The 22,363-nt window shown below is 44.9% G+C and overlaps 1 protein-coding gene across 8 annotated transcripts; it reads left to right on the top strand.

Annotated features, from left to right (window-relative positions):
• Positions 1-975: 975 nt before the first annotated feature.
• Positions 976-20,524, top strand: ZKSCAN5 (zinc finger with KRAB and SCAN domains 5). Of its 8 annotated transcripts, none has more exons than XM_082431958.1 (7): positions 976-1,153; positions 2,291-2,810; positions 6,306-6,444; positions 10,487-10,569; positions 10,846-10,978; positions 15,283-15,891; positions 18,852-20,524. In XM_082431958.1, exons 2-7 carry the CDS (start codon positions 2,397-2,399, stop codon positions 19,976-19,978), a joined length of 2,505 nt encoding a protein of 834 aa, XP_082288084.1. In that variant the 5' UTR covers positions 976-1,153; positions 2,291-2,396; the 3' UTR covers positions 19,979-20,524. The 8 variants fall into 8 exon arrangements, with proteins under 8 accessions (XP_082288084.1, XP_082288085.1, XP_082288079.1 ...); XM_082431953.1 differs by having other exon boundaries at positions 977-1,153; positions 2,294-2,810; positions 10,843-10,978; XM_082431952.1 differs by having other exon boundaries at positions 977-1,153; positions 10,843-10,978.
• The last annotated feature ends 1,839 nt before the right edge of the window (positions 20,525-22,363 follow it).

Below are 22,363 nucleotides of genomic sequence, written 5' to 3'. Positions count from 1 at the left end.
CTCAGTAGTTGTGGCTCACGGGCCTAGTTGCTCCGCGGCATGTGGGATCTTCCCAGACCAGGGCTCGAACCCGTGTCCCCTAGCATTAGCAGGCAGATTCTCAACCACTGCGCCACCAGGGAAGCCTGCTGTCTTTTTGGTTGTGTGCACAATAAACTTTTACTAATTACCACTTCAGTGGTAATTTTTTTTTTTTGTCTGCACTTTTGACGATTCTAAATGTAAAAAGGGAAATACAGATACTACATTGCACCAAACATACCGCAGTGTCAATTTAAGCGTCTCCAGGTCTCTCTGGAGATAGTAGGGGATTTTCTGCATTTCTTCATTCCCATAAGGTAGACCACGGCGCGAGCAAGGCATTCTCAAAACTCCATCCCTGATTTGAGTGAAAATTCACAACATACGCTAAAAAAATAACGCCTGGAGTATCCAAGGATATATGCCACTCAGAGTGGAGTCGGTGAGCCTCATTCATCTTCGTCACTTGTAAGACAGTGACTCTTGTGCCTGTCGAAGAGCTTTGCAAACGGATACAAAAATGAGACTATTAAAGATGGGATCCCGAGAGGGTAAGTTGCTTATCTCTAGTGAAAATCTGTGCTTCGCGGCTCCTCTTGCTGCAACCTGTTGGCTTCGGAGTTACTATGAACCTCAAATCCCAGCACCCGGCCCTCCTATCCAATAAATGCAGACGTCGCCGTTAAAAAAAAAAAGGATGGGATCCCCTTGGCTAGAGAGGCCCTGAATAGACGGCTCCTATCACTTTGCAAGGATGCGGAGCTTCATCCCCCACTCTCCCCAGCCCGGAGGGGAGACTCTCTCCCGACAAGCTCAGCCTTCCACTGGAGGCGCCGAGGAAACGCCTCCCTGCTCTCCCGCATTCTGATAGGCCCGCAAGACTGAGGCTGCGAAAAGAGTCACGGCCCTATTGGCTGGAGGGCGCGGCCCGCGCGGGGCTTCCTGGGAGATGTAGTCCCCGGAGCCGTTGGGGGCTCTAGGGTCTGACATCAGAGGTTTCGGCCGCCTGAGCTGACGGCGGTGGTAAAGCGGTGGGTGTGTCTGGAGACGGGGTGAGGGGAGTGGCGAGGATTCAGGTGAAGAAACCGAAGAGTCCATTAAAGAGAAGTGAGGGTTGCGGGCTCGCAGAAAGGTACGGACGTACTTCTAACTGGGGCGCAGAGCGTTGGGGGTGAGGGAGCGCAAGTTCCACGGCAAACAGACACTAGCAACTGTTGTCTTATCAAGCACTCCGGACACCTAAGACCCCGCCCCCTGCCCCCACTCTAAGAAAAGGGACGGGCTTGGGCTGTTTAAATGGCTGTGGGGTTAGGTGGGGAAGAGGGTGGCTGGGTTTTCTCCCCGCCTCTAGCGTTGTTGTGCTTGCGGCTCGGTGGGCGGGGAATGGCCGCGTTACTGGAGGTTGGACTGGGATCCCGGGCCGGCGCCTCATCTCCCCGCCGGTTGGCCCACAGCCCCTCTGGGGCGGGGCCTGGGGCGGGCACTTTCCTCCCGCGGCGAGGCGAGGACCTCCGGGATTCCTAGAGAGGACTCGGAAGTGCTCTCGGGGGTGGGATTTATGGCTCTACCCGCCGGTCAGGGAAAGCTTGGGCTTGCTTACTTCCGGCGAAGAAATGTTGTGAAGTGTCGGCTTCGGCTTTCTCTCTGTTCGTAAGAAGAAACCCGTCTTCCCAGCCTTGGCTGCTGGAGCTTGGTCTTCCAGGGGAGCTCCCCGGGACTGTGGCCTTGAGGAAAGGGAATGGCCTTTGTATACAGACGAGGGTCCTGTCCCTAACCTTGACCGGGCCGGTTTCCGTGGATCGGGGTCAGGAGCGATTGTGGGCAATCCAGGTGCAAAATCTGTACTTAAAACCTTGGTTCTCTTCGGGACCCATGAAGTCTCCTGTTGGTCTGTCAAGCTCTTAGGGCTTGAGGGACAGGACCAGTTTTGACCATTGTAATGTTTTTGACCTCTGTTCAGACTTAAGTTTGGCTTGTGGTAGAGAGAAGGAACGGCTGCGTCTGGACTAGTTAGTAAGTCTCATCCTATTTACATGAAATTTAATGTGCTTCACCACAAAAATTGTATTTCATGAGGCCGTACCTCAGCGTTTTATTGCTCTCCTTTACACTTTTTAAATGTTGGAAATATTCTCCGTTGGTCATTATTTTGTGGGTGGAGTGATGGCTGTCTTGTAATTTTTAAGGAAATTACTCTGTTGAGTGATCATCTTTAGGATAGATCATCTCTTTGTCATCTCTTTGCTAATAACGATTTCCAATATATCAGTAGGTTGCACGCTAAGGAAAGCGTCCTTCAGAAGATCTCAAAGAGCAGAAAACAAGTTTGGTCGGTGTAACCCAGCTTACCTGGAGAGAGATCCCTCTGAGTTGGAATGATAATGACAGGATCTGGGGAAGTTATAGACTTAGACCCTCCCGCGGAGACTTCACCAGAGCAAGAAGACCTTCTGATAGTGAAGGTGGAAGAAGAAGATTGCACCTGGATGCGGGAGTACAATCCGCCCGTGTTTGAGACTTTCTACCAGCGCTTCAAGCACTTCCAGTACCATGAAGCGTCAGGCCCCCGGGAGGCCCTCAGCCAGCTCCGGGTGCTCTGCTGTGAGTGGCTGCGGCCCGAGCTGCACACCAAGGAGCAGATCCTGGAGCTGCTGGTGCTGGAGCAGTTCCTGACCATCCTGCCTGAAGAGTTCCAGACCTGGGTGAGAGAACATCACCCGGAAAACGGAGAAGAGGCTGTGGCCGTGGTAGAAAATATACAAAGAGAACTAGAGGAACGCAGACAACAGGTGAGTGAAAGAGGAGACCTTCGGGCAATGAGGAAGGAGAGGAAGAGAGTTGAGGAGCTGCTGAGCAGGGGTGAGATCCTGAGCGCCCTGGTGCTTCATTCATATTCTTTTGTTCTCCTGGGATTAGGTGCACTGTGGAGATTTCCTGCCACTCCAGCAAAGAGAAGCAGTATGCAGTTTGTTAATCTGGAGAAGACAGTCTGCGATTTTATTTCTATTTTAAGTTACTGTATTTATTTTTTGAGTGGTGACATAGTACAAAATTCAAAAGGTACATAAGGTTGTAATGAAAAGTAAGTGTCCTTCCCACCCCTAATTCCCCAGCCGCCTGAGTTCTCCTCACCAGAGGCAACCATTGTCCCATGATACTTGTCTATCCTTACGGAGATACACTGTATTCTGTGTATATTAGAGTATATGTGTATGACTTGTTTTAAAAAAACACAGATGTTTTTACATCACTGTGCACTTCTGCCTCTTGCTTTTTTTCTTATAGTATATCCTGGCTTGTTCTATGTTCGTGCAAAGAGAGCTGCCTCACTCTTTGAAACTGCATTGTGTTCCATTGTATGGATGTACCATAATTTAACTCCTGTTGAAGGCCATTTACGTTGTTCCTTTAGATTGTTTCTGAATCTTTACTGCAACAGACTTTGCTGCAATGAATATCCTTTATATACCTCATTAGTTGTAGAATCAAAGCTTAGAAGTCAAATTGTTGGCTCAGAGCCCGTACGCCTTGCATTTGTAGTTTGGACAGCTGTTGACAGATTGCTCTCTGCAGAGGTTATACCAGTTTATATTCCCAACAGCCATGTATGAGAGAAATTGTTTGCTTGCAGCCTGATAACACGATGTTACCCAACTTTTTGATTACTGTCAATCTGAAAGATGCAATATTTCTGTGCAATTTTAATATGCATTTTTCTTATTATGAGTGAGTTTGATCACCGTACATATTTTAAAAGGCTGTGCATATACCCTTTTCTGTGACCTATCTGTTTATATTAACCTGTTAGAAAAAGTAAGCACTGTCTGCCATCTGAGTTGCAAGAGTTATTTTCCCGCTTTGTTGTTTGTCTTTGCTTATGGAGATTTTTGCTTTGCCATGTGTTTTTATTTTTATGCAGTCAGTTTAAATCTTTTAATTTATGGTTTCTGGGAATTGTGCCATAATTAGAAAGGCCCTCTCCACTACAGTATTATAAGAAACTTATCATTTCTTCTCCACGTTTTTGTTATGGTTGTTGTTGTTTTTGTTTTACCCTTTGAAATGATAGATCCATCTGGAATTCATTTTGGTGTAGGGTGTTTGGTGTGGTTATAGCTTAATTTTTTTTCCAGATGTCTATCCAGTTGCCCCAGCAACTTATACAGCAATCCCTTTTTTTCCTTCTCTGATTAAAATGCCATCTTTATTACATACCAGATTTTTACATGTATTTGGGTCCATTTCTGGTCTTTTTATTCTATTTTATTGATCTTACTGTCTGTTTACATATCAGTATTTCAGTTATCTGAGTTATGTAAAGTGTTTTGGTCAATAGGTCTGCCCTCCCCCTTCCAAATTTTTTTTTCAATATTTTCTTTTTTCCATATGAACTTTAGAATTATTTAGCTTCTACCACCCCAAAAATCCTGTCGGTATTTTTTGCTGGGATTGCATGAAATGGGATGTTAATTTAGGGAGGTTCCGCATCTTTACACTGTTACGTCTTCTTGTCCGTTCTTACTCATTTATCACGTGACTCTGTCTACCTCCCTCTTGTTGCTAGGCTCACATTTCTGAAACTTTAATTTTTTTTTTTTTTTATAGCAAAGAAACAAAAATCATGGGATCCTAGGTGTACAAGACTTTGAAGCTAGTTAGAGAATTTCCCTCATTCTTCAGAGCCATTGCCCTTCAGTGTAAGGTACCAGTCTCATTATTCTTCCCCTCTGGGTCAGGGCTACTTCAATACTCCAGAACACCCTCAGGCTCTGCAGCTGGGCTAGCTCACTCCATGAGGCAAGGGGACGGCAGAGGGAGTCGCTGGGGACCCGCCGCCAGACCCTGCAGCTGAGCTGAATGATTGTCTTGCAGACCGGAGTGTTTGAACCTTTCTATTGCTTCTGTCAGGACAGGAAGTAAAGGTGCCTGGTGCCATCTGGTTATTCCTTTTTTAAACCTTTTTGGGACATTAGCGGACAAACCTTTCCCTACTTTTTTATGGTAATAAATATTCAAAATCATAGTTTAAAACAGAAAGCATTTTTAAATGGATGACTTACAGCAGATATTATGCATTGACCCCTGTCATTGGGATATGCACCCCATCTGTGGAAGGAGCACGGAGATCATTTCTTGATGGTAGGTCAGGGATCTGAGGCCCAGAGGGGGGGGTTTTCCTGAGGGCCTGCACAGCTCACTGTGTTTGCCTTTCTCTCTGCCTGCCCTCTGTATCCCTGGCATTGTTTCTCACCTTTATCTCCAGGTAGTTCTTGTCTCTAGCAGGCCTTTTCCCAGGCTTTATCCTCTGCCCCTTCTCCTTGGTTTCTCTGTCCTACTCTCAGGGGTCCTCAAGGGCTGCTTTGCTTCTTCGTTGCCCAGGGGCCCTTTGACCTACTTGGCATCATCTTAACTCTTGTCCTGAGCAGGTCCACAAGGACACACACACTTCCGTGCAGAGTCATATTTGCCACAACTGTGTTGCCGCTGCCTCTTAATGTAACACTCCTGTGCCACGTTTTGCCAGTACTGGGAGAGTTAAAACGGAAAGTGCTTTGAAACATAAGGGACGGCGGCGGGGTTGCGGGGGGGGGGGCAATTCTATCTCAAAGCTGGATCTTATTACCTGCTAGGATGGCACTGAGCTAGTACCTTCCAGAAGAGGCAGATTTTAGAGACTGGTTGTGTACCCTAGGGTTGTGCAAGAACAAAGAGCAGAAAGACGGAGACACACCGCTCTTGTGGTTGGTCTGTCCTACTTGAACCTGGTCGTCTGGGGCTTCGAGGGTGACTTCCTGTGTCCTGTGTTGACCTTTCCAAGCTTGTTTCTCACTCTCTCCCCACTTCACTAAACTTGGCCCACACCAGCTTTCTGCCTGAGGGTCTTTGCTTATGTCATTCTGTCTGCCTGGGACACTCCTGACTTTCCCCCTGGCTGGCTTCTTTCCTCTTCTACGTGTTGACTTAAGTGACACTTCCTCAGAAGAGCCTTCCTTGGCCACCCAGTCTAAAGTAGGTCTCATCTGTTCTGCCTCATGGCACCACTTTCTTCTCCTTTTTCACATATAACACAGTTTGTAACTGTATTTATTGTTGTGTCGATATGTCTAATAGAAGTCGTCTTCAACTACAACGTGTTTATGCAGCAACTGGGTAATTAGTCCTGGCTCGTTATAGATGCACGTGGGATACTTGGCCAAGGAGTGAATGAAAGAGTAACGTGACCTTGCTGGGTTCCTTCATAGCCTTTCCTGTAACGTGCTGATTGGTGTGATTGTGGTTGTCAGATCGTGGCGTGTGCCGAAGTGCTTCCTCCGAAGGTCGTGCCGCCTGGAGCCGGGCCCGAGTCCTTCAGTCACCAGCTCCTGCCCGTGGACCCGCAGCCTGAACACGGGCCGCAGAGGCCTCATCTTCTGGAGGAAAACGGTGAGGATCTGGGCTTCAGTGGAACGGATGTGGGCTCCCTGGCCCTGTGGGTAAGCGGTATCTGTAGAGACCTGGGGCTGGGCAGCCTCTCCGCAGTCAGCGGATCTGGAGGTTGGGAAGGGGTGGGGGCCTGGCATCGGGTCCCTGGTCAGCTCGAAGGCTGGCTAGGAGTCGTGCCAATAACCAGTGTCCTTCGAGAGCTATGCCGCAGATGACGACAACTCTAAGTACAGGTACTGTTAAAAGATGCACAGAAGTCTTTTACGAGAGTGTTATCATGGTTTTGCAACGGTTTTCCAGCTCTACCTCATTCATTTTGTTGTCCTAAGGCTCAGGTAGACAAAGCTCTCCAGTTCCTCACTGCACTTCCGGCTGTTCAGCCATTCATGCGAAATCTGATTTTAAGCCATGCTTCACGAGGACCTTCAGAGTGTCTGTTCTCTCTTTCTCTCCTTCCCTCCTTCTTGCCCTCACTGCTATTAACCTGTATAAGATACATCAAGGAAGAAAAGTGCGCAGCTGAGTATCTCATTTATGATGATATATGTCCACAAGTCTAATATCCCTAATCGGAAATTCTTGCTATCAGATATATTTTAGAATTTAGAATTTTTCAGATTTAGTAAGATGATCTGATTTACGTACAGTGCACTACCATCAGGATTTGAAGTGTGACCCCATAATCACACATTAATTTAATATTTCGGCAGTGAAGTGTATGCCTGGTTACAGTAAATGGATTAAATAAAAACTTCAAATAGCTTCATATCAGTTCTGGTCAGGTTTTGCTGTCAAATTAGTTCAATGGCCAACTTAATGAAAAAAAAAAAAAAAACTTTTGGTATTTAAAGATTTGGGATTTCGGAATGTGGAGAAGGAATTGTGAACTCGAATTTCCTGTTTGGCCCCAGCCTTTCTTCCAGGCTCCTCTTAGTGGTCGGCCTTGAAGTCCCACTGCTCTAAGCTTTTCCAGCTTTCCTTTCACTGTGGTAACAGTAACTATTACTTAATGTGGTGTTTACTATGTGTCAGGAGCTGTTCTAAGCTGCTTTACCTGTATGAACTCATTTAACCCTCAGTGTAGTACCGGGAAAAACAATCTTCACCATTTAACATCTGGGGCCAATGGGTCCTTTATATTTTTTTTTTAATATTTTTAAGTAATTTTATGAATACTTACAGAAGAATCAAAAGATAATGAAAAATAAATCTTAAAGGAACTTTAGTAAGAATTAAACCTCTTTGTATCAAGTATGTTTTGATAATATAAAAATCGTAAAAAAATGAAAGAATACTGTCGCTCAATACCACCCCTTTTGCAAAATGAATATGTCCTTTTAGCAAGATGGGATGGTCCAGAATCTTGTTGCAAAATATTGCGTGATACAGTCCTTCCTGTTGAATGATCGGATAAGGTGTCATAGCTCCTTTTTGGAATTAGAAATGTAGTGTTTATCATTGATTCTTGAGTGTGAGAAGATTCATCTAGGATATTGTCATTGACAGACTCTGTCAGCTTTCTCCTATGCCTTCAGTTTCATACTGTCTTTAGCACACTGCTCTCTGTGTCATCTTCTCATTGACCTACTAGTAGTGAAACGTCTTCCACGGCACATTTTCTTCTCTTTGTCGATATGGGTGGGTGGAAAGTGAGAAATTCTGAATTCTCGACTATGGTCAATGAAAACTAAAAACAGGTGTCAACAGCCTTAAACCTTCTTGAAGATGATGCAGAACTCTGGGGAATGTATTTAATACTTTGAGAACAATGGTTTATTTCACTATTGCCTGATCCTGAATATTTCTTTTATTCTCCCATTTTCTTATAATTTTAGTCTTTTCGTGCTAACATTAAGACTCATTAATGAATAATTAGTAAAAATGAAATAATTCCTAGGATGATGAACTAGAAGAGTGCTTCATGGTACAGGAGATAGAAGATCATTCAGATCCCAAAATGTATCCTAGATTTGTAAAAAGGTCCAATGGATCCGTATGGAAATTACAAGATAGAGTTTTCTTTTATTTTTTAATAATACTAACATTTTCTTTTTGTTCTTCAGAAGACCTCTAAAAGAATAAAAGTCATGTCATTCCAGTCTTTAAAAATAGTTGAAACTGTCCAAAAAAAGAGAACCCCCAAACTCAAAATTGTATCTAGTAGACCTAGCTGGCATTCCAAGGGTTAATGCCCACACTAACCCCATGGACTAGGTATTATTGTTATTCTCATATTAGAAGTTAAGAAGCTGAGGCCCTCAGAGGTTAAATAATTTGTTCAAAGTCCCAAAGCTGTTACACGACAGAGCTGGGATGTTACCCCAAGCAGTCTGGCTGTAACTCAGCACGTTTAGCGCGTACTGAGCTGTGCTGCCTGCTTCACCTCCAGGCTCTCCGTGCACAGAACCGCGTCCCCCTCTGCACTGTCATCTTCCCTTCACACGCGGAGTCTCGTCACGTCAGGCTGCGCGTCTTTGCTCGCTCAGTGCTGCTTCTCTTCTCTGCCCTGTTAGCCAGGCCCTGGCCAGTTTCCTTATTCCAACAAAAAAAATACTGGGTTGGTTGGTTTGTTTTACACCCTGGAAGGTGCTGCATCCTTCATGCCTTTGATGGCACCGAGAGCTGGCTTTCCGTCTCTGGGACTCATTTGAGCTTGAGAGGGCCAAAGTTGTTTACTTAAAAGTTAGAAGCAACAGGTTTCACAGGAACTTCAAAAAAAATAAGTGGGATTATTTAGAATGTCATTATTCTCATTATTCCAATTGTGACTGGAACATAATTACTGTTTGTGTATAGACTATGTTCATCCCTCTCTTTCACGTCTTACTTCGACTGTAACCACACTCCTGGGTTCAGATCCCATGTCTGTTTTCGGCTTTCATTTCTAACCACGATCTCCTCTATTTTGGGTCTTTGCTCCTTACTTCCTAGTCCTTGGACACAAGCAAGCTACATATGCACATACATCTCTGGGACCGGGGACACCGTAGAAAGGTCTAAATCGTCGTGTTAAAGGTTGATACCAGGTGGATCTCCAAGTCAGGGTGCATGTAGACAGATCCGGATGCACCATGAATCTTGGACAAAGGAGAGCAGAGGTGACAGCAGAGGGTCAAATGTTCACTAGCATCTAGAGACCGGACCCTCCAGGCCTTGCACATGCGATTCACCCTACCCAGAAAGCACCTCATCCCGCCTCACCCCACCCCACCCCTGCTTCCAGAGTCACTTCCTGTGGAAGGGCTTTCCGGGTGCTCCCACCTCCTGCTCTCCACTCTGTAGCTGGCCCTGCCTCTGTGTCCCTGCAGGAACTTGGGTGAACTTTGAGGATAATACTCTTTACCCTGTGCTGGGAGTAGAGCTTCCATGTCTGCCCTCCCCTTCAGATGGTGAGGTTTTGGAAGGCAAGAATTGTTTTATCTGCCAATTCTTAGAACACACAGAGTAGACTTAATACAAGCTAGTTGGCTGACTATAAACCAACCGCAGTCATTTTTTGAAGGGAGAGAACGTGGACTAAGGCCTTGCTGATCAAAGTGTGGTCCAAAGAGCTGCAGCACCAGCATCACCTTCGAGCTTGTTAGAAATGCAGAATATGGGGGCCACCCTGGAACCACTGAGGCAGAGTCTGCCCTGTACCAAGACCCCCAGGGGATTGGTTTGCACATTAGAGCCTGGGAAGCCCTGGGCTCTAGGCAGCGCTTCAGCTTCACGGAAGAGTGGGCCTTTGGAGGTTCTTTGAGGTGACTAGGTTTGACCTGGGCAGAGCAGAGAGCATCCTTTATAGGGGAATGGTACCATCCCCCGTCAGCAGCAGGATTAGCCTGACCAACACAGGGAGTCTAGTTTTCTTCAGGGGAAGGGTGAGTATAGGGTAGGTGTGGGGGGCCCAGAACGTAGAGGGTCTTGATGGCTGAGCAGAAGAATTTGGTCTTGATGCCACAGGGCGCCATTGTGGATTCTTGAGCAAAAGCGGAACATGATGGCAATTGGAACCGGGTAGAGAGATTCTCACTGACGCCTCTTTTTCTCCCCCCCTCAGCCCTTCCTGCTCTCCAAGTTCCCTCCCTTCCCCTGAAGGACAGCCAGGAGCTGACAGCCTCACTTCTCTCAGCTGGGTCCCAGGTGAGCCGGTGTCCGTGTGCCCACATTGAGGACCCACGTCTGTTTTTGGACAAGTAGCCGCCTTAAGCCTGAGTCTTTATCAGGGTTGTGTCTCTTTAACCAGAGACCAGGCCCATCTTGGGTTTGTGCTTTTCTGTCTTTTTCTGTTCTGCTCCCCCATCCTCTGTGAAGCACGGTCCCTCCCCTTTTTCTTTCCCTAAGGCTCCCAGTTCCTCCCCTCGCTCCAAATTTGAACCTAGGGAATGGGAATTTAGTGGAGATCTCGTGTTTCAGAAGTTGGTGAAAATGGAAGATGTGGCTGACGTGGCTGTATCCTTCATCCTGGAGGAATGGGGACACTTGGACCAGTCCCAGAAGTCCCTCTGTAGGGATGACAGGAAGGAGAATTATGGGAGTATTACTTCCGTGGGTAAGAATGATTTCGTCTGCATGGATTAGGACATCTTCATTTTGTTGTTAAGAATATTTATAGCACATCCTGTAAAAGCATGTATGTTTTTTTTTTTTTTTTTTTTTTTTTTTTAAATTTTTATTTATTTATTTATTTTTAATTTATGGCTATGTTGGGTCTTCGTTTCTGTGCGAGGGCTTTCACTAGTTGTGGCAAGTGGGGGTCACTCTTCATCGCTGTGCGCGGGCCTCTCACTATCGCGGCCTCTCTTGTTGCGGAGCACAGGCTCCAGACGCGCAGGCTCAGTAATTATGGCTCACGGGCCCAGCCGCTCCGCGGCATGTGGGATCTTCCCAGACCAGGGCTCGAACCCGTGTTCCCTGCATTAGCAGGCAGATTCTCAACCACTGCGCCACCAGGGAAGCCCAAGCATGTATGTTTTAATCGCTGTGACTTTGCGTGTTTTTTTTTTGTCTGTGAAAGAGTAAATCACCCTTCTCTTTTTTTTTCTTATTCAGCTTATTCTGATTATCTCCATCATAATAAGAGTAAGATTGAGGACTGATCATGCTTTGGGGATAGTATTTGCAATCCAGCAAATGTTATATTTAGCTTAAAACTAACAGAATTGGATCTTAACAGAGTTGTAGTAGTCATTGTACTCTGTTCCTTGACAAACTGAATCATTGTTAACTGAATAATTCTCATTTGTGAAAGCATCTCAGACTTTGCTGAATAACCGTTTATTGAAGTAGTTATTACAGTGTCTCAATAGCATTCATTCTTTTCCTTTCCTCTCACGCATGGGTGGCAACTTGTTCACTCTATTACCATTCTCACATCACTGGTACTTGTTTTATGATGTTTGCCTTGGCATCTGCATTTTACATGTCTTATCCCTTCTTGAATTTTGCACCCCAGATAAGATTTTGAACCTATTTCTAAGTTATGATCTTGGAAACTAATATTTGATTGTGCTGCCTGGAGCAATTGTAAAAAATCTCAGCACTGTGGCAGACATTTTGAAGCTTATGAATTTTATCTTCTTTTGAGTGAATTCTTTTGGAAGAATCACTATCAAGCATGCTGGTAGACTTTAGATGGAATACATATACTATGATGCTAAATTTCTTTTGAAAAGCATTATCCCAGTTTGTATCGTTAAGGGTTTAGTTCACTCACAGGCTTTTATTTAAAAGGTAAAATTGACTTCTCTCTTAAATTTTCCATTTCCTTTATTACTATTGATATATATTTGTGTTTTCTTTGATTTATTTGCATATGCCCTCTGCTTATTTATCGGGATCTTAGTGGTGGTCTCAAGGAATTATTTATGTAGTATAAATATTATCATATTTAATGCAAATTTTTTTCATTCTCTTTTAAAATTAATTTCAAATACCTTTCTTGTCTGATTTGAGTTGATTAGTATTGTTTTATCTTTTTCAATTACTTTATAGGTATTTAATGGGTTTCAAAGTTGCAGAACTTGGCGCAGTGTTTCTGTACCATTCTCCAAGGGGTTTTGAATTGTTACTTTCTGATTTTTTCTCTTTTTGGCTGCACCACGCGGCATGTGGAACTTCCCAGCCCAGGGATCAAACCCGCGCCCGCTGCGGTGGAAGCGCGGAGTCTTAACCACTGGACCGCCAGGGAAGTCCTGATTTTTTTTTTCTCATTATTCATCTTTTTCTTACAATATCTTTACAACTTGGGTAAACTCTTCTACACTAAGAACATGTTCAGTGGTTTCTGCCTCTTCAGCTTCTCTGGGAAACGACATTAGAGAATTTTCATCCTGTGGGTTCCTAACAGCATCAGAGATGGTCACGATTTTTAAAGTATCCATCAAATTTAGAAGTGAGATTTTTAAAAATTAGTGAATGAATCGTGGAGACAGCCGTTTCAGTGGAGTGGCTGGGATGTTGGGGAACAAGAGACAGTTTCTTGGAAGATTGCACAGGAGAGAATTTGAGAAAGCTATTGTAGATAAACTTTCAAGAACATTGTCTGTGAAGGCGAAGCAAAAGAGGGCTGGTCACCGACAGCGTACTTGGTGTAGATGGCTGGGTGGTTTTTGTATGTTGTCTTTGTTAACGGGAGAAGTTTTAAGCACACTGAAATGTCACTGGGCGAGAGCTGGTGGGGAGTGAGTATGAAATGCTAGAGCGAGGAAGAGCAGATAATTGGTGCAGGGAGGTCCCTGGAAGACAGAATGGCCTGGTGAGGCCCCCGTCGGGAGGAAAGATTGACCTTGGTGAGGGGGAGGGTCAGCTCTTCCGCTGTGAGGCAAGGGGAGGACGGGAGAATCAGGTTGCCAGCACCCTGACACTTGTGGTTGTAGGATGTCCAAGGAGGTCTTGACTGGATAGTTTAGACTCTCCCTGAAATAGGAGACAGAGTCACCTGTTGCGAGTGAGCCGGTGATGGGGTGGGTGGTGGAGCAGAGGTTTGAGTGCAGAGAGGACTTTGGTTCGCACGCACGTGGTAAAAATTATCCTAATAGTTTAAGTGGGTTTAAAGTGAGAAGTGAGTCTCCCGACCCTCAGTCCCTCAGTTTCCCGCACAGAGGCAGTGACTGTTACGCTTCCTGATTGCATCTCTAGACACAGTCTGTGTGTAGACAAGTTTGTGCCAAAACAAACACTCTTCTATTTTTAAATACAGTGATCTATCTTGGAGATCACGATGAAGACGTTTTGATGTAGCTGCTGAGAAGAATGAGTGGGAAACTAGCCAACCTTAGAAATGTGGGATGCCAGTGTGGGGTACCAGTGAGGTTGAAAAGCGTGAATTTGTAAAGCACCAAATCTGCTGATTGGGTGTTTTGGAACCAACTCCCTCCCCACCCCCCGCCCCCAGTGCATTACTAAGCAGCCGGGCATAGTGTTGAACAAGGAACACAGCTCTCTGTCAAACATGCAAATAAATCAGGAGAATCAACAGAAAGCTCCTCATGTACTCAGAGAAGGGGAGGGGAAAGAGGAAAAAAACAAATCTGTAAGCCAGCTGGTATATCAACCTGTATAATCACCTTCTCTGAAAAGGGTGATTGTGAATAGTCCCAAAGTGATACACGGAGCTCATCTGATTTTTTTCAAATTTGCCCCTGGAAAAAGAAAGCCGTGAGCTTATTTGCCTTGCTGAATGGGAGAGAGCTCTAATAAGAATAAAATGTGTGGACATAAGTAAATGAGAATAAAAGAAAAAGAAATATTGTGATAGCTGAGATTACTTGCCTTGTTAAATGCAGGAGGAAAAAAACATCAAAAAGTTTGGTTTTGTGATAGAGTTCTTTTGTTTATATGTTTGTTTCCACTCTTAAAATGCCTTTTTAGGAAGAGACTTAAGTAAATATAGTTAGAAAATAAATTTAAAGTTGCCTTCATGGTACAAGAATTACAACTTCTCGCTATATCAAAAAAAGGATAGAAATAGTATCTCCCTCAAAGGGTCATTGTAAGGGTTAAATGCCGTAAAACTGAAAAGCACTTGGAGGCGTAGTGCCTGGTCCATAGTACACGCTCTGCAAGCGTTAGTGCTTAATACCATTTTTATGTAATGTTTGAAAACTACTTTTCTTTCTACAAAACAGCCTTACTGGAAAGTTCTCAGTAGGCCATGATCTATCTCTCTATCCTTTAAAAAGCATTCCCTGTTTTTCGTTAACTACTGAAGGTTTGTCCTTGCAAACTGTATTAAATGTCAGCGTTCTGAGTGAAATACATGCTGCTCATCCAGTGACGCAGGGAACCGATTGCAGCCTCTTCAATGTCTCTGTTCAGCAGTGACCACTGAGCGGCGAGCTAGCTCTCGACAGTTGTCGGGCTTCTCTGGGTACAGAAGGAACGCCTTTTCCCCTTTAGACCAGTTCAGGCCAAACTGAGATTCTTTGGGGATTGAAAAAGCTAGAAAGATCCTCTTTCTTCTCCAGGCTCTGAATAAACAAGAAGAGGAAGGTGAGGACTGGGTTAGCTGCATCACCCAGTATCAGATTTTACTGAGAACAGTTGACATGGCACAGGTGTTCCCAAACAGGTACTGTACGGACGTACTGTACCCAGAGGATGTGATCGTCATTAAACGGAATGACTGCTCTCCCAGTCTCATACCCTTGAACCATTCTTGCCGGCTCTGTCTTCCCTAACCTGCCTCAGTTTCCTGCTTCAGTGTTCTTCATCCCATCCCTGTATTGTGAAGTCATTTTGCAGATGGCTTTACAAAGTCACGCCTTGCTTGCACGTGTTGGTTTCATGTAATTATCCGCTATTTCTGAATGCGGGGAATAAGCTAATGTTTCCATTTTCCCTCTATTATCTCAGATTACGAGTCCAGGAACGACAATGTGGAACTCATAGTAAAGCAGATTTCTGATGAAGCCGAATCGCCCTGGATGACCTCAGGAAGCCCTGAAAGAAATGTCCCCCCGAGTCAAGAGTTTGGAGGAGTTAGCGACCCTCACAGCGTGGTAGAAAGGTGGCAGGTCAACCCCCCCGTGGGGAAGTCAAGGCAGACCCCCTCCCAGAAAAGAGATCTCGGCGCCATCACAGACGTGAACCGGAAGCCAAACACCAACGGCGAGAGAGGGCACCGATGTAACGACTGCGGGAAATTTTTCCTTCAGGCCTCCAACTTCATCCAGCACCGGCGAATCCACACGGGAGAGAAACCTTTTAAGTGCGGGGAGTGCGGGAAAAGCTATAACCAGCGCGTGCACCTCACCCAGCACCAGCGCGTGCACACCGGCGAGAAGCCTTACAAGTGCCAGGTGTGCGGGAAGGCCTTCCGTGTCAGCTCACACCTGGTCCAGCATCACAGCGTGCACAGCGGGGAGAGGCCCTACGGCTGCCCCGAGTGCGGGAAGAGCTTCGGGCGCCACTCCCACCTGATCGAGCACCTCAAGCGCCACTTCAGAGAGAAATCCCAAAGATGTAGGTGTGAGCAGTTTGTCTTCGGAGCATAAACGAGGCAGAAATGGCCGTATCAGCTCAGAACCATCGGACAGATGGGTGGTGATCCTGGCAGCAGTAGCAGGAAGGGACAGTTACCGTCTATTTTATTTTTTTATTTTTTATTTTTTTCATTTTGTAGGTTTAATGAAACCATATGTTCACATTTCCACTTTGGTTATTTAATCCGTCTATTTTATTATCACGTACTTCATGGGGTTTTTAAAATTTTTATTTTTTTACTGAAGTATAGTAGATTTATAGTGTTGTGTTAATTACTGCTGTACAGCGGAGATTCAGTTACGCATATATATACTTCTCTTTTTGATACTCTTTTCCATTATGGTTTATCATAAGATACTGAATATAATTCTTTGTGCTCTACAGTAGGCCCTTGTTGTTTATCCGTTCTCTACATAATAGTTTGCATCTGCCGATCCCAACCTCCGGTCCGTCCCTCCCCCACCCCCTCCACCTTGGCAACCACCAGCCTGTTCTCTGTGTCTGTATCACTTGTACTTTAATTGATTGCCAGATTAGTTGGCAAAACTCTGTGCCCTCTCCGCCGTCCCCACAACTTCTCTTTCCCCAGAGGTGCTGCTCTCAGCAATCTTACCTGTTTCTTCTGCTAATTCCACATTTTAAAGTAATACGGCTGTTGCTTGACCCATCAATTTTAGACATTATCTGTTGACTTTCTATTTCGTAAGTGAGGACTTTGGCTCTCTTACATGCTTCTTCCCTCTTCCCCCTTTTCCCAATTTAGTTATTTCACTTACTTTAAAATGATAAAGTAATAATAGTACGGTTGACCCTTGAAGAGCAGAGGGGTTAGGGGTGCTGACCCCCTCGCAGTCCAAAATCCACATGTAACTTTACAGTCAGCCTTCCGTATTGCTGTTCCACATCCTCGGATTCAACCAACTGTGGATTGTGTAGGACTGTAGTACATATTTATTGAAAAATACCTGCATATGAGCGGACCTCTGCAGTTCAAACCCGTGTTGGTCAAGGGTCAACTGTACAGGAAGTTTGGGGGAAAGAAAGTGGGAGGGGAAAAAAATCACCCATAATTCCACCATCCTAACTAGTAGAACTGTTATTACTTAGTGTGCTTCCATTTTTTTTTATAAGCCTTTTTTATATAGGGCTACTCATAGGGTACAATCAAATATTAGACACACACATTTTCCAGCATGGCTTGGCCCTCCTGTTTGTTGTTTTTGACAACCTGGCATTGTGTAGAAACATCATGGTCTACTCAACTGTTCCCCAGCTGAAGTTCTCATTTTTTTTCTCTTTTGTCCTGATAACTGTGCTTATGCCTTGTTCTATACTTGGGAATATTTCCTTATAATAGATGCCCAGAAGTGGGACTAGTGGATGAAAGGCCAAGGACATTTTTATGGTTCTTGATACATATGGCCAAATTGCTTTTTAAAACAATTATACCGCATATGAGAGTATCAGTTGTACTAAATTTCTTCCAGGGCTATCAGACTTTTTTTTTTTTTTTAGCAAATTGTGTAAGCAGAAGAGAATTCTTTGCTGTATTCATTTTCAGTAATTTAGTTATGAATCAGGCTGCTTGTACTTATTTTTTTATCGGCTCACATGACTTCTGTAAGGATGAGATCACTGTAAACTGTGCTGTGAACTTAAAGGCGTTTATTAATATTCTTCAGAAAACTCGAAGACTGGCCAAAGTGTTTATTTTTAAATTATGCCTTTGGTGTACCCAAGCCCAGCTACTTGTCATTCACATTAACAGCTGCTGTCACCTCTTCCAACATGGAATAGAAGCTTACGAAGCTCATGGTGTCTTTATGGTCTGGGTTGAGCTGAGCCGTCTCCTCAGCCAGTTCGATCCCATTCTCCTTGGCGACTGCCTCTTGGGGGAAATCCATCCAACAGCACTCCGAACCTGGGAAGCAACTGCTTTAAAATAGTATCTTTTATATCTTCCCTGTAATTGTTCTTCGGCCTAGTTTCCTAGTTAATACTTCCCCCACTTTTTTGATCAAAAGAGGGATACTTTGTGTGCTCATGCAGCTGTATTTATTGAGCGCCTCCAGTGCTAGGTGCTTGGGATTCAGCAGTAAGCAGAACAGACACTGTTCGTGCCCTCGTGGAGCTGAAGGTCTGATGGGAGGAGCATTCAAGGTGATGAGCATTCCCAAAGAAGTGTTGGGTGCCCTGGGAGGGAAAAGGAAGCTGGGGTGTTGGCTAAGGGCATAGAGCAGAGGTTGATGTGTCACCCATCGTATTGACAATATGTTCTACTGGCTCATTTCTCTTTTTTCCTGGCTCCTAGTCGGGTATTCTTCCAAGTCCGTATCCTCTTCATACTCCTTTATTCTAGTTCTCATCAATTCTCACTGGCCACTTGTATATCTTCATTTTTTAAATTTATTTTTTATTAAAAATTTGTTTTCTGGCTGCTGCCACGCAGCTTGCAGGATCTTAGTTCCCCGAACAGGGGATTGAACCTGGGCCCACGGCAATGAAGGCACAGAGTCCTAACCACTGGACTGCCAGGGAACTCCCCACTTGTGTATCTTTGTTCTGTCTCATTCTGTCTCCCTGACTCATGTTGGGGTAATGATCCCTTCCACATTTCCTACCTCCTCTCCCATTTCAGAATTCCCTTCTCTCTTTCCTGTGTAATAAAAGTGTCTGGCTTTCCCCTATGATTGCCTAACCTCAGTCGTTCTCACCACCATCCCAAGTAAGCTTTCTCTTCATTTTGTTCTTTTCACTGGACAGACACCGAAAGGTTCTTTTCATTTCTGTTGGCATCAAGCACGTCCATGCACCCATCACCCTGCCTTTGTTACTCCTATTACATCGTAGTTTCATTTGATTGTCCTCTTTTGCCTGATAGTTTATTTTTCTTCTACAAAAGAACTGATAACATTTGTGTTTCCTCTTTATCTTTTCAGGCAATGATAAAAGAAGTAAGAATACAAAATTGAATGTTAAGAAGAAAATTTCAGAATTTTCAGAAGCAGACATGGAACCAACAGGACTAATCCCAAGAAATGTTTCTCAGGTTCAAGATTTTGGAGAAGGCCATGAACACCAGGGCAAATTGGATAGAAAGCAGGGAATTCCCATGAAAGAGATACTAGGACAACCCTCTTCAAAGAGGATGAATTTCAGCGAAGTAACGTATGTCCACAAAAAGTCCTCCACCGGAGAGAGACCGCATAAATGTAACGAATGTGGGAAAAGCTTTATTCAGAGTGCACATCTTATCCAGCATCAGCGAATACACACCGGGGAGAAACCATTTAGGTGTGACGAGTGTGGGAAAAGCTACAATCAGCGTGTGCACCTAACTCAGCATCAGCGGGTCCACACTGGGGAGAAGCCCTACACCTGTCCCTTGTGTGGGAAAGCATTTAGAGTGAGGTCCCACCTTGTTCAGCACCAGAGTGTGCACAGTGGGGAGAGGCCCTTTAAGTGTAATGAGTGCGGGAAAGGCTTTGGGAGACGTTCACACCTTGCTGGGCATCTGAGGCTCCACTCGAGAGAGAAATCCCATCAGTGTCATGAATGTGGAGAAATCTTTTTTCAGTACGTTAGCCTCATTGAACACCAGGTCCTCCACATGGGCCAGAAAAATGAACAAAATAGCATCCGCGGGGAAGCATACAGCTGGAACTTAACGGTGATTGAGGATAAGAAGGTTGAGTTGCAAGAGCAGCCTTATAAGTGTGATGTGTGTGGCAAAGCCTTTCATTACAGTTCAGAGCTCATTCAGCATTACAGAACTCATACCGCAGAGAAAACCTATAAATGGGATATGTGTAGAGAAAGCGTTGGCCAGTGTTCCCACACAAAACAACATCCAAAAAGCTATTCCAACCTGAAAGCCCATCAATGTAACGAATGTGGCAGAGGCTTTGCTCTGAAGGCACATCTTAATCAACATCAGAGGATCCATACTGGTGAGAAACCCTTTCAATGTAAAGAATGCGGAATGAGTTTCAGTTGGAGTTGTAGCCTCTTTAAACATCTGAGAAGTCACGAGAGGACAGATCCCATAAATACCTTAAGTGTCTAGAGGTTTCTATTGTAGAACAGCTCTTACACGATTTTAGAGAAGCCTTGCTGAAGACAAACCCTACTCCTATAACGGATGTAATAACTTCAAGCATCTCCTCCAACTTAACCATCAAACCTACGGATCTGTTGAGATCCTTCAGTTAGAACTTAGGACACTGGAGCGTCCACAGCAGATAGATAGCTGCTTTTCCCTTGAGAAATGCGTTCGTTTGCATCTTCAAGCTTGAGAGTCTAGACAGGAGAGAACCTAAGGATACAGGGGACGAAGGGAAACCTTCAGATGGCACTCATTCTTCATGCGACTCTCAGAACATTGACAGTGGGAAAAGCCTCACAAATGCAGTAGGAATAAGCTTCATTTGTAGTTTCTGCCTTGTTTGACAGCTTATCTATTCAGGGAAGAGCACAGTGAAAGAAAGAACCCTTCAGCATGATCTTGGTTTTGGTACCTCAGCAATGAACCTTTTCTAGACGTGGTGATGCCAGACACTGGAATGCTCCAGGCGATGTTCTCATCTTGAGTATTAAACCCTTTGAAAAGAAATTGACTTAAGGTATTTCTGTTTTGGCAAAATTGAGGTTCAGAGGCTGGATGGTATGTGTTCTCGCTGCCTTATTCAACCTACAACTTCTCCATGAAACACACTCTACCTTTTTGTTTTGCCTTGATTCTCCTGGCATCATGGTTGGCTAGTAGAAAGAGAAGTTAAGTTTGTAAATTCAGGAGAAACTGTGTTGGTCAGTCAGAGCCTGGGGAGAGGGGAGCGGGACCTTAGGGGAATAGAGAAGAGAAGACGGGCCAGACTGTGGACTGGTTATTCTATTACCCACAAGAATGAGGGCAGCTATATCCATAGAAGGAATTGGACCAGGTTGAATCAAGAATTGTCCAAGCAGTAGATGTACCAACTCCCAGTTGCCCGGGAGATAGATCTCCCCCATAGGATAATGGCATAGAGAAGGAGTTTCAACTTGAGTTGCAGCTGGATTTGAAAGTAAACATTAGTAGATGCAGGGAGGTCCTGGTCTGGTGAGCCCTGCCTGTGGGAAGGTCTGGGTAGGGGTTGTGGGGGAAGGATGATGACATGGAAAAGATGGTTAACTTGAGCCTGTTTGCTAGAGAGAGGGAGAGGCACTTCCGGGCACCACCGAAGTCCTGCTTCTGCTGACTGGCTTACAATAAACACCCAATAAATACTTGTTGACTGTGTGTGCTGTACACTGGTACCTGGTCCAGATCCCCTTTACCAGGCTGCCATATCCATCCCCCAGCTGCTCTGAGTTTTGTCTGCCAAGTGCTCACAGCTCACCCTGTTCTCCGGAGACTCTGAGGGAATTGCCCTCAGGTGGTCAGAGCTGCCCCATCCAGGAGCTGTCCTCCCCACCCCCCAGCCAATGACGGATTGATATGGGGGTACAAAGGGCTGATTCACATGCCTCAAGGTGGGAAACTGGTGCAGTTTATGCTTCAGACCCACCCACTGTGGATCAGGCTGAGGCTAGACTTTATTAGACTACATCCATGCTCATGTACCGTCCCCTCATCCCCTCCATGCCCTGAACAAATCACATGACTCTGAATCCTTGTCTCAGGCTCTGCTTTAGGGAACCTGATCTGATGTGTGGCACCATGAGTGGTCCTGTAAGAATGGACTGTGGAGCTGGCCACTCACCATGAGGCAACGAGGACCGCATCACTGATGGTGGGCAGGGCACTGGTAGTTTCTGGCGTGTGGCGGCCATTCAATTGGGAGACATTCACTTTGGTGAACTGGGATGGAATTCAGGTAGAAGTGGATGCACTGACTTGGGTAAGGTTTGGGGAACAAAATGAAAATAATGTAAGGATTATGGAATCGAGTGGCTCTTGCTGAAGGCCACTGATTGCTTGAAGAGAGAAAATGACACAGCACAAATACCCACCAACTTAATGCAACCTGTGAGTGTCAGAGGGCCTCATTGGTAGCATTTAAGGAGACTCTTGTTGCCTGCAAACAATTACAGAGTTACAGGTGATTAAGACTTAAAGGTGTTATAGGACTTGAATGAGAATGACAACTTCAGTAAAGCCTGGTGTTAGTGTCTGTTGAGCATTTACTGTGTTCTAAACATCATGCTTAGTGCTTTATGTGGATCACCTCACTTAATCCTCACATTATGAGGTGGTTTCACTTTTTAGCGCCCTCATTTTACAGTTGGGAAAAACTTGAGGTTCAGAATAGTTAATTCACTTGCCCAAGGTCACACAGCCAATGAGTGGCAGAACGAGCATTTGAACCAAGATCACTTTGTCTCCAAAAGCTAAGCTCTTAAGCACCAAACTCTACTATGTCTTAGATGATTAAACATCAAACATTACTAAGTGATGAAACGCTGTTCTTGT

This window comes from Balaenoptera physalus (genome assembly GCF_965194825.1).
Source record: "Balaenoptera physalus genome assembly, chromosome: 16".
In the NCBI taxonomy this organism is placed as follows: domain Eukaryota; kingdom Metazoa; phylum Chordata; class Mammalia; order Artiodactyla; family Balaenopteridae; genus Balaenoptera; species Balaenoptera physalus.
This window is presented reverse-complemented; position numbering and strand designations above follow the sequence as displayed.

Coding starts and splice junctions, on each gene's coding strand:
- ZKSCAN5 (XM_082431953.1), top strand. CDS start 2,397: ATGATAATGACAGGATCTGGGGAAGTTATAGACTTAGACCCTCCCGCG. Junction 6,445..10,486: donor TCATCTTCTGGAGGAAAACG/GTGAGGATCTGG, acceptor TCCCCCCCTCAG/CCCTTCCTGCTCTCCAAGTT. Junction 10,979..15,282: donor TGGGAGTATTACTTCCGTGG/GTAAGAATGATT, acceptor CTATTATCTCAG/ATTACGAGTCCAGGAACGAC.